The sequence below is a fragment of the Cibotium barometz genome, chromosome 3 (assembly GCF_041138505.1).
Source record: "Cibotium barometz isolate CiBa-2024 chromosome 3, ASM4113850v1, whole genome shotgun sequence".
In the NCBI taxonomy this organism is placed as follows: Eukaryota; Viridiplantae; Streptophyta; class Polypodiopsida; order Cyatheales; family Cibotiaceae; genus Cibotium; species Cibotium barometz.
This window is the reverse complement of record NC_141048.1, coordinates 10,557,827-10,568,613: the sequence shown is the minus strand read 5'-3', so window position 1 is coordinate 10,568,613 and position 10,787 is coordinate 10,557,827. Positions and strand designations below refer to the sequence as shown.

Below are 10,787 nucleotides of genomic sequence, written 5' to 3'. Positions count from 1 at the left end.
GTGCCAGCATCCCCGTTTAAGGAGCCTCCACATCCTGGTCTGAGAGATGGAGGGCGGGGGCGAGTCTGAGGCAGGCGAGATAAGAGAGAGAGAGAGAGAGATGATGATGATGCAAGTAAGATACAGGCGAGATACAAGCGATGCACAAGTCCCAAGCCTCCACATGCAAAAAATAAAGAGCTGGATTACATCAAAATCATGAAAAAAAATCTACAAATTCTTTGTATGAAAACATTCCTGCTCCTAACGTTGCTTTAAGTAGTGCTTTGTTTTTTTTCATGAAAACCTTTTTTTCTTTCTTTTCATGAACTAATTAATTAATAGAAAAGCATTTTGGGTGTCTATTTGACTATTACAGTCATGATATTAACATGGCTGTGCTTCAGAAGGTCATGGTTGTGCTTCAAAGGTGCATATAAAAATTCCTATGGATTAGGTTGTATCACATCTTCAAGAGCTCCTTGCTGTTGTATGAATGTTGTAAGTACATCCATATGCCCGTACATATGCAAAACAGATTGTATGCATTGTCATAAAAGGATGCTACAACTGTGGCACGGCTGCTTGGCTTCGAAACAGGCTGCATTGAACAAGCTTTTTCTGCTAACCAGATTGTTTTGAAACTGTTTTGGCAGATTCTGGGGCTGATTTTGAAGACTTTCTGATGGATTCACTTCATCTACTCTGTTAGGCACCCAAAAAATGGCTGTGTTTAGACTACTTTGCTTTGAGTTGCTCTCTGGGCAAAGCTTATGCCCTTGTTACATGTATGAGCTGCTTGGGCCCTTGAAGGTGTTATACGTTATTGGACTTGTTGAAGGCATGTTTGGGTGAGGAGCATTTGGGGCGCATTTGGGCAGAGTATTTGGAATTCATACAGGTTGTTCAGGCACTGTGTTCTCGGACTTGATTCATGCAGGTGGGGGCTGTTGTTAATCTTTACGGGGCCAGGCACGGAACTGTACTACCAGTGCAGATTTGAATGGGCAGCCGAGACTTCAGTGGTTTTGGGCTTATTTGGACAGGGGTTGAGGTTACCTTGGACAGGGGTTGAGGTTACCAAGTTTGACTTGACCATGTCCGGTGTGGATCTTCATTGGATTCGGTATCGCATCATGACATGTTTTGTTGGAATGCTGGTGCGTTGGGTAAGAGATTTACAGAGCACCTGTTGAGCTTTGTATTTGGATTCCATTGTGGAACATGGCGCCCCCCCCCCTCCCCCCCCCCCCTCTCAGTGCGGTGTACACAGCACATACACACAGAATGGTTAGCTGAATCCATGCTCCATTTGCATTGTCTGCGTTTGTCGTAATCAAGTAAAGTTATGATTCTCTCGAGTATCCCATGCAACCCGCCACGGTTACACCTCTTGTATCTAGATTTGATGTGTTCACATGTATATGAAATATGCAATACTATGGCAGTACCCAAACGGTATTGCAAAAATTACCAATCCTGGTACTCCTTTTGGTTTATCTGAATTGCAGGCTTACACTGCAACACATGGCTACCTTTCGCTGCACTGCCATCACCAAACCACACTTTCAACCATAGAATGACTTGGGTAGCTATAAATTCTGTAGCCAAATGGTACTCATTACAAACCGCATGTTTTAGACAAGATGTATGGGCATTGGGTGTGCCCTTGCGCATATTGATTAAGACACACATGCAAGAGCCAACTTCTCATTATGCCCACAGAACACTTTTCTTTTGCATCAGGTATGTCTGTGACACCCTATTCAACCTGGGGCATCACCTTGCTCTTGCATTTTGATGGAAACCCCTAGCTTTGCACCCAAGAAATTGCTTCAGGGATGTTTTTAATCCTCAACCAAGAATGAATGCACAATCCCACCAGCCTCAGCCCAAAGAATAACTTCAGGGATGTTTTTAATCCTCAATCAATAATGTCATGGCTTCTTCCATGCTTGTTTTTTCACTCTCATTGCCTCAACCTTCTTTGCATCCTCCTGCATGTCAGCATCTGCATAGATGTTATACATACAAACATAAGCTGAAGATTCCTTTTCATCCAATCGCACTGCCTGTTCAAAGGCCTGTCTTCCTAGCTCTACGTTGCCCCACTTTCGACAAGCTCCCAACACAGTAAGCCACATCACAATATTTGGATGGAATGGTGTTTCCTTCATCATTACTACTGCTCTGTCTAATTGGCCTGCCCGGCCAAGGAGATCGACCATGCATGTGTGGTGCTCAAGAAACGGAGTGATGCCATAGTCTTCCTTCATGGCTTCAAAGCATATCTGGCCCTTATCCACCAGACCTGCATGACTGCAAGCATTAATAATGCTGACAAATGTGACCAGATTTGGCTCAATGCCTTCATCTCTCATTCTGTCAAAGACACAGAGAACATCTTCAATTTCTCCCAGCTGGGCATATCCTGTAATCAGTGAATTCCACGAGATTTCATCTCGAACTGGAAGCTTGTCAAACACATCCTGTGCTTTTGCAAGCAAGCCACATTTAGCATACATATCAACCAAGGCAGTGCCAACAACAAGATTGTTTTCCAATAACGCTGTTCTTTCAATGTCAGCATGTATTTCTATGCCTTTGTCTGTGGCTCCAATGCTACCACAAGCTTTCAAGCAGCAAGCAAACGTGATAGCATCTGGAGAGACACCCTCGAGTTGCATCTGTTTCAAACAATTGAGTGCTTCCTCACCACACTCATGTTCAGCGTAACCTGCAATCAGTGCAGTCCATGATACTACATCACGAACTGGAATGTTGTCAAACACTTCCTGTGCCTCCGCTAGCATGCCACATTTGGCATACATATCGACCAACGCATTGGCAAGAACAAGGTCTCTTTTCAACAACCCTTTTCTTGCAATCTCAGCATGCACTTCTCTGCCCTTGTCTGTGGCTCCAATGCTGCCACAGGCTTTCAAGCTGCAAGCAAATGTGATAGCATTTGGAGAGACACCCTCAAGTTGCATCTGTTCAAAACAGTTCAGTGCTTCCTTACCGCGCTCGTGGTGCACATATCCTGCAATCAGTGCAGTCCATGAGACTACATCTCGATCTACAAGCATGTCAAATACTTCCTGTGCTTTTACAAGTGAGCCACATTTGGCATACATATCGACTAACGTGCTGCCAACAAAAAGGTTTGTTTTCAACAACCCTTTTCTGGCAATTTCCGCATGTATTTCACTGCCCTTGTCTGTGGCTCCAATGATGCCACATGCTTTCAAGGTGCAAGCAAACGTGAAAGCGTTTGGGGAGACACCCTCAAGTTGCATTTGTTCAAAACATTTCAGTGCCTCCTCACCATGCTCATGTTGCACATATCCAGCGATCAGTGCAGTCCATGTGACTACGTCTCGAATTGGAAGCATGTCGAATACTTCATGTGCTTTTGCAAGTGAGCCACATTTGGCATACATATCAACCAATGCGCTGCCCACAAAAAGGTCTGTTTTCAACAACCCCTGTCTCGCAATCTCAACATGTAACTCACAGCCTCTTTCCAGATCTTTCAGCTTAGCACAAACCTTCAATAAGGTGACAAAAGTACACCCACTAGTTCGTAGAGAATGTGCTTGCATTTTCTGGTACAGGGTAAGAGCATGCCTTGAGTCTCCATATTTGATGTAACCATTGATGAGAGAATCCCAGGAACACTCACTCCTGGACAACAACCTGTCAAAAGCCTGTTGGGCATTGCACATGCTTCCCACTTCCACCAACATGGAGACGTGGTAGTTCCCGAGTGATCTATGAGCTTCCAGTCCATTTTCACGTATGTAGGCATGCAAGCGCAGAGCATAGGCTAGGTTTTTCTCTTTTATGCACTTGGCCACGATGTATACAAGGTTCTCAACGGAAGGCTGGGGTAGCATCCCTTCTTCTAGAGAAGCAAGTGCATCTCCTAGGCCAAGCGTCTCCCAATCATGATCACCACTGTTGTTGCTGCTGTCATGGTCGTTGTCTTTGAGCGACAACAACAGGGAAGGTTCAGCCAGCAGCTTCCCTGCAATGGCACCCACCATTTACTTCGTTCCTTCGGTTGTGCTGCCGCTGAGAGGAATTACTTCGCTCTTCCCATAGGCCTCGATGCTTACCTGTGTCGCCCACTCTCTCTCACACACACATACAAAGCAAAAAGTTGCCGCCTACCGGGACTTGCCTTTAAATTTTGGGAGTAGGTAGTTGAAGATGGGTTTGCTCTTCATAAATCTTTTTGGCCTACCCAATGTGAGGCGGTCATGGAGAATCGGTACTCCAAAAAAAAACCAGGGTATTAGCTGGTTACACATACCGCACGGCCCATGTATTGGCCGGCGAGATTGCTGCCCATGAATTATGGGCGGTGGATACCCTCACCACATCAGCATGGGCAGGCAGCGGTATGGCGATGTGTAATGGGCCTTTGTGTAATTACACCTTCAAAATGAAAAAGTGTAATGGGCCTTCGTGTGATTACACCTTCAAAATGAAAAAGTGCCTTTAAATTTTGGGACTAAAAAAAGTTTTAAAATTTGGTAGGTTTTAGTAATAGTACCTTTTAAATTCATAAAATATTCAAAAAATACCTACGGTTAAGTTTTCCACCTTTTTCTTTCAAGCATTGCTATGGATACTATACTTACACAATGTTAAATGCTTATAATCCAATTTACATTCACCATGTCCTTGGTTGGGTAGATGAGAAGGAAATAAGAATCGCCATCCAACAGGCCTCAAACTCCCTTTTAAATGGTAAATTCTTATTTTCGTTGCTCTTATACCTATTGTACACAGCTAAGGTGTGCTATGATTTTGCACAAGGATAAGATCACCAAGCTTACCCATTCTTCTCACAAATGGTATGGCCTATTCTCAGATATGTTTGTGGTCATGCCTCTTTCTACAACCACAAAGTCCATTCTTCCATGGCCTGTATCTTGCTTCTACACCCTAATAATGCAACCATTTTATCTTCCCTTGCATGTTGTTCAAACTTCTTGATCAGTATTCTCAGCTCTAGCAAGTTCCTCTCTCTCTCTCTCTCTCTCTCTCTCTCTCTCTCTCTCTCTCTCTCATATATCATCACAAGTATAGGTCGAATGTATTGGTTCAAGGCGAGGCCTTACACATCAGACTCATCCTACTTGTGCCACTGCATGCAGACCTTCTCTTCTCTAAAGTCTTGGAGGCACATCTGAATGGTATCTAAGAATTTGATAAAAGCCTGGATTGCGATTTGGCAGACCTCTTGATGAATTATGATCAACCTGCACAACCAATCTTCTATCGGGATCATGCCAAAGGGTGGTGTTCAAGTCAAGAGCCTACTTTAGCCTTGCCAAAGCATGTGTTGTTGGGCTTTGCCTTAGAGTCACAATCTACAACTTCCCAATGTGGGTACACTAGTTCATCCGCTCAGTCTGTTGTCACACCGGAATGCTCCTTTGCCAAAGGAGTAAAGGGAGAGCTCCTAGATGGAGGGAAGAAGAGATGGTCCTTCATGATGGTGCTTCTCTCTTGCAACAAACCAATTGCAACAAACCAAGGGAAGAAGAAGCTAATGGAAGAGGAAAACCTACAATCACACCTATTCATGAATCCATCTAGCAAGCATGAATTCAATAGCATACAAGCAAGCAAGAAGAGGGAAGATGGAGAGCTCACAACAAGTAAACTAGTCAAAAATGATTTATATACAAATGATTAGTTTTCACACTAGGTTGGACAAACTTAAAAATGGTCCAGTCTCTATCACAAGTCTTAAGCAATTACATACACATTGTCGGTAGACTCTCCCTATTTGACATTAAGCGCATGGTAAGGCTGCTTCATATATTCCAGTGCCGTCTTACAAAGTTGAGTGCATGTTCACAATGCGAGTAAATGGAAAAGCGTTTTACGATAGGTCGAGTGGGCGAATCCATTAACATATTTCCCTTCCTAATGATGACGGTGTCCTCACATTACCCAAGTTGGTGGTGAAGTTGCTATCGGAAAGTGGATGGTGTGGATGGTCGAGGATATGCCATACAGTAGGCGGGGGCTGAGGTTAGTGGTATAATTCTGGACCGATCCACAACTAGATGCAGGGTAAGGTGAAGCTTTGGGGAGCCTTAATGGACTGTAGAAACCATCCATCCACAGACTCTTGCTAACCCTATGCTTGAAATATGGGTTTATGTATTAGATCCACAAGAGTGACAACAACAGGGAAGGTTCAGCCCACAGCTTGCTTGCAATGGCACACACCACTTACTTTGTTCCCCTTCAGTTGTGCTACCACTAAGAGGAATTACTTCGCTCCTCCCCATAGGTGCTTTTGATGGTTACATTTTTTTCTCACTCTCTCACACATACACATACAAAGCAAAAGGGTGTTGCCATGCCACTAGGAATCAATGCTTTAAAAAAACCCAGGGTATTGGTGTAATTACGCCTTCAAAATGAAAAAGTAGCTTTAAATTTTGGGACTTAAAAAAGGTTTAAAGTTTGGTGGTTTTAGTAATAATACCTTTCAAATTCATAAAATATTCAAAAATTACCTGTAGTTTTCAAAAAGTTTTAGTAATAGTAACTTTTAAATTCATAAATATTCAAAACATTTTAGTAATAGTACCTTTTAAATTCATAAAATATTCAAAAATTACTTGCGATTTTATGGGATGGAAGCTTTTCACCTATATTTGTTTTTTCAAGCATTGCTATGAATATGCTACTATGATTATGAGCAGTAACTATACGTACAAAATGTTAAATGCTTATCATCCAATTTACATTGACCATGTCCTCGATGGCTGGGTAGATGAGAAGAAAATGACACCCGCAATCAGCAATAGGCCTCAAACTCCCTTCTGAATGGTAGATTCTTATCGATGTTGCTCTTATACCCATTGTACACAGTTAAGTTGTGCTTTGATTTTGCACAAGGATAAGATCACCAAGCTCACCCACTATGTCTCACATATGGTACGACCTATTCTCAAACATGTTTGTGGTCATGCCTCTTTGCCTCTTTCTATAACCACAAAGTCCATTCTTCCATGACTATGGCCTCAATCTTACTTCTACACCCTACATACTCAACCATTTAATCTTCCCTCAAACTTCTTGATTAGTATTCTCGGCTCTAGCAAGTTCCTCTCTCTCTCTCTCTCTCTCTCTCTCTCTCTCTCTCTCTCTCTCTCTTCGATATATCATCACAAGTTGATTCATTTGACGTTTTTTCTCTCTTCCTTGTTGGCTCCTATGTTGTTATCAACTTCTCTATATGCTACTCTTTATACATCATATTAGATCAAGGGTATCCATGACCTCTCTCTCATTTCACCAAGAAAGAAAAAACAAGAACAAGATGCAACATGTTATGGAGAATTCACAATGTGCTACAATGGATGCAACACTCTCTTCTTTCAGAGAGCTTGTTCGTATATCAAAGAACCTTCTTGCCTTCATGCAAGGGATCATAGGATAGTGGAAACCACTTAACTTGGATTGTGTTGCCCCAATAGGAGAGGTGAAAGAGGCCAAAAGGTGTGACAATCCCTCTTGTTTGAACCCTTCCTCTAGTCCAAATCCCTCTTGTTTGAACATGTCACGGGACCCTTTTGTACTTCTTAAAGAAAATAATTTAAAACTCATAAAATATATCAAAAATTAAAACAAAGACTTGAATTAAATAACATAGAATAACACAAGGCAAGAGAAATAGAATAACATCGCCATCAAGACAAGATTGGGTGCAATCTCCCCGTCCCCCCATGCCATGTAGCTCCACTTCCACGACATGAGTATTTAGAGAATTTTTATTCATAAAAATAACCCAAGGAGCTAATAATAGATGTGCGTATAAATTGGGCTTTCTTGGGGTATTGCTTTAATATTTTTAACCATATGAAGTCTCCTAAGGTTTGTACATATCAAAAACTTTTGCCTAAATATAATTGCTAATGGACCTTGTTACATAAAATAACTTTGTGCACATTTGCACATGTGATAATCTTGTGCACATTTGCATATTCCATTAAACTGAATCCTACACAAATTAAATTAAGCATGTTTTTCTATGATCATTAATTCATAAAAAATATGATAAAATATATACCTGTAACAGTCCTCCCGTTTGAGGAAGCAACTATCCTCAGTTGTGTAAGAAAAATGTTGAGAGAACAAGATTATATTCGTAGAATTGATGTCATAACCTGCAAGGTAAACTCAGAGGTCCAAACAGGGCTCAGAGGCACAAAGGCATGGCTTAGAGGTTCTTATGAACATGGAATACCAATAAGAAAAACTCGTGCGACACCAAAATTGGTAATCATTACATTGATTATTAAATAAAAAATAATATGCATAAAAAGTCTAATACATGATTCACAAAAGAAAAATGATCATCATCTTCACACCACTGCTCAATCCACCAGCCATACGACACCTCAATCGGTACTCTCCACATCTCATGCAGTGTGACACCTCAATCGGTACCCTCGCACTTCTCATTGCTATACTCAAACACTGTCCACGTTAGTTAAACAATTCATTGAACACATCAATTAATCCCAACGTCGTCTTGAGATATAGACAACCCATAAATATTCAAATAATAGCCACACTCATGTTTGCTAGGCGTAAGTATCCCGGGAATCACCCCTCCATACGAACTAACTAAAACAAAGAGTGGAAGCCCAAAAGCATGCCATATACGGGCGTCCCTGATATACAATTGCATAAATGCATGAGAGGATGGCTTCATGATTGGTGTGGAAGACTAGATCTACACATAATGCATATACAATGAACCAATCAAATGAATGTATGTAAGAGGAGTCTAAGTGTCCCATACCACATAGGCACGTTGCACATACACACATAGGATGGTAAAAGATAGAAGACATAAATGTGTCTGGAGTAAGTATATGAAACCAATTTGATGTCCCATGACACCATATTAATTCCATACATCACTTCCTTTCGAATAGAAGTTTGAGGCCGAGTGGCCAGTTCTCTCTGAAACTTAAATTCCAACACAAATTTTCTCTATCTAGAAATTTTATTTAAGTTACTAGACTTGAAATAATCTTGATGTTGAATCTATGGTTTATTAATTAGGTTCTTAGGTTGGAAAAATATTATAGAAATAGTTATGAAAAATTATATAAAAATAAAATAAAAATATATACATATACATACCTCCATCGTTGTGGTGTGATTGAAATAATTTGTCAAAAACAATATTAATACTCGAAAGAGATGTGAATCGTTATTACTTCTATAGATATGGTATATAAGGTTATTAAATAGAATCTCATGGATAAACTTAACATCATAAGAATAAAAGTTAAATTGGTTATGGATATAAGGATAGGGAATACTAACCTTGAGTCAAAAAAGTTGTTTGCGAGGATGTGAGATTATAAATGGAGAGTGGATAAATTTGATTTTTTAAAAATTTAAGCAAAAATTAAATATCAATGACTAGTAACAATTCTAACAATATTGATTAGGTAAACAAGTCTAGATGATGAAAGCTTAATTTGCATTTGAAGTTGAAACAAACTTGAATAATAAATATGAAACTTAACAATCATAAGGTTGAGTTAAGCATAAGAGAATCGTACCTTTTTTACTGTAATGATATTCTACATTGAGAAAAATGAGAAAGCAATGCGAATGCACCGAAATATAACTATTCTTCCAAGCGTAACTCGGGTTATATTAAATTATGACTTTATAAGAAACTTAGAGTAGTATGAATTGAAACGCTATGCATAATTATTTAAGCATGATCATTATTGTAAGGATGGAAATGAGAAATTTACTTAAAAAGTATTCAAATCACTGTGTGTCTGAAGATAAAACTTACATAGAAACATTGAAAAAAATTATTTGCTAAGTTATAGAGGATATCAACTTACTTGCAAGTGTCGGATAGCTTTGTTGGGAGTGTTAGAATCATTTTGAAAGAGAAATATTATTGCACATGCTACATGGTACCAAACAATTTAAAAGTAGTTCCAGGATTCATATATCTTGAATTAATTACTGTCAATTTTAAGCACATAATGCAATTAATGAATGGGTTGAATACGTACTCATATGATGTTGGGGAAGCACATCTACATGATAAAGTGTTAGATAAACAAATGTAGATATGACATGCAATTAATATTCACGGATAAGAAAATTCTACCTCAAGGTATGATGAGTTGAGAATAAAACTATAAAAGTGGTGTTCAATTATCAGAACAATAAAAATATGAACACTCTTGAAGTTTCGCACATTATTGTAGATATCTTGAAAATATTGTAATCTTTGCATCACAAAAATAATTAGACTAGAACAAAGAATTTAGGGTCTCTTCTAAGGCTTGAAGGAAGCCCTTGGAGTAGCTTCGGCATTTGGTGAAAGAATTTTAATAATAATAATAATATAATCATGGGAGATTTAAATTAGATAAAAGATAGGAGATAAAAACATTTGAAAGTCTTTAGAATTAGTTTTTAAGAGATCGTACTATAAAATTTTAAGGTTTTAAAACTCTTGTTATATATATACATACATACATACATACATACATACATACATATACATACATACATACATACATACATACATACATACATACATATATATATATATATATATATATATATATATATATATATTTCAAACAATGAAAAGAGTAGAAGATTTAATAGAAAGCTCTTTTTTTTAAAGGCTTTCATATATATATATATATTATATAGCTTTTATCAAAACCTTAACCAAGCTTTTTTTTTGTTCTTATATATATATATATATATAT

At 39.0% G+C, this 10,787-nt stretch overlaps 1 protein-coding gene across 1 annotated transcript; it reads right to left on the bottom strand.

Moving 5' to 3' along the window:
• Positions 1-242: 242 nt before the first annotated feature.
• LOC147639698 (pentatricopeptide repeat-containing protein At3g09040, mitochondrial-like) lies at positions 243-4,251 on the bottom strand. Its single transcript, XM_086772921.1, has one exon. The coding sequence runs from the start codon at positions 4,026-4,028 to the stop codon at positions 1,917-1,919; it is 2,112 nt and encodes a 703-aa protein (XP_086629047.1). The 5' UTR covers positions 4,029-4,251; the 3' UTR covers positions 243-1,916.
• Between the last annotated feature and the right edge of the window lie 6,536 nt (positions 4,252-10,787).

What these genes read in the sequence shown, in the direction of transcription:
- LOC147639698 (XM_086772921.1), bottom strand. Translation starts at nt 4,028, where the DNA reads ATGGTGGGTGCCATTGCAGGGAAGCTGCTGGCTGAACCTTCCCTGTTG.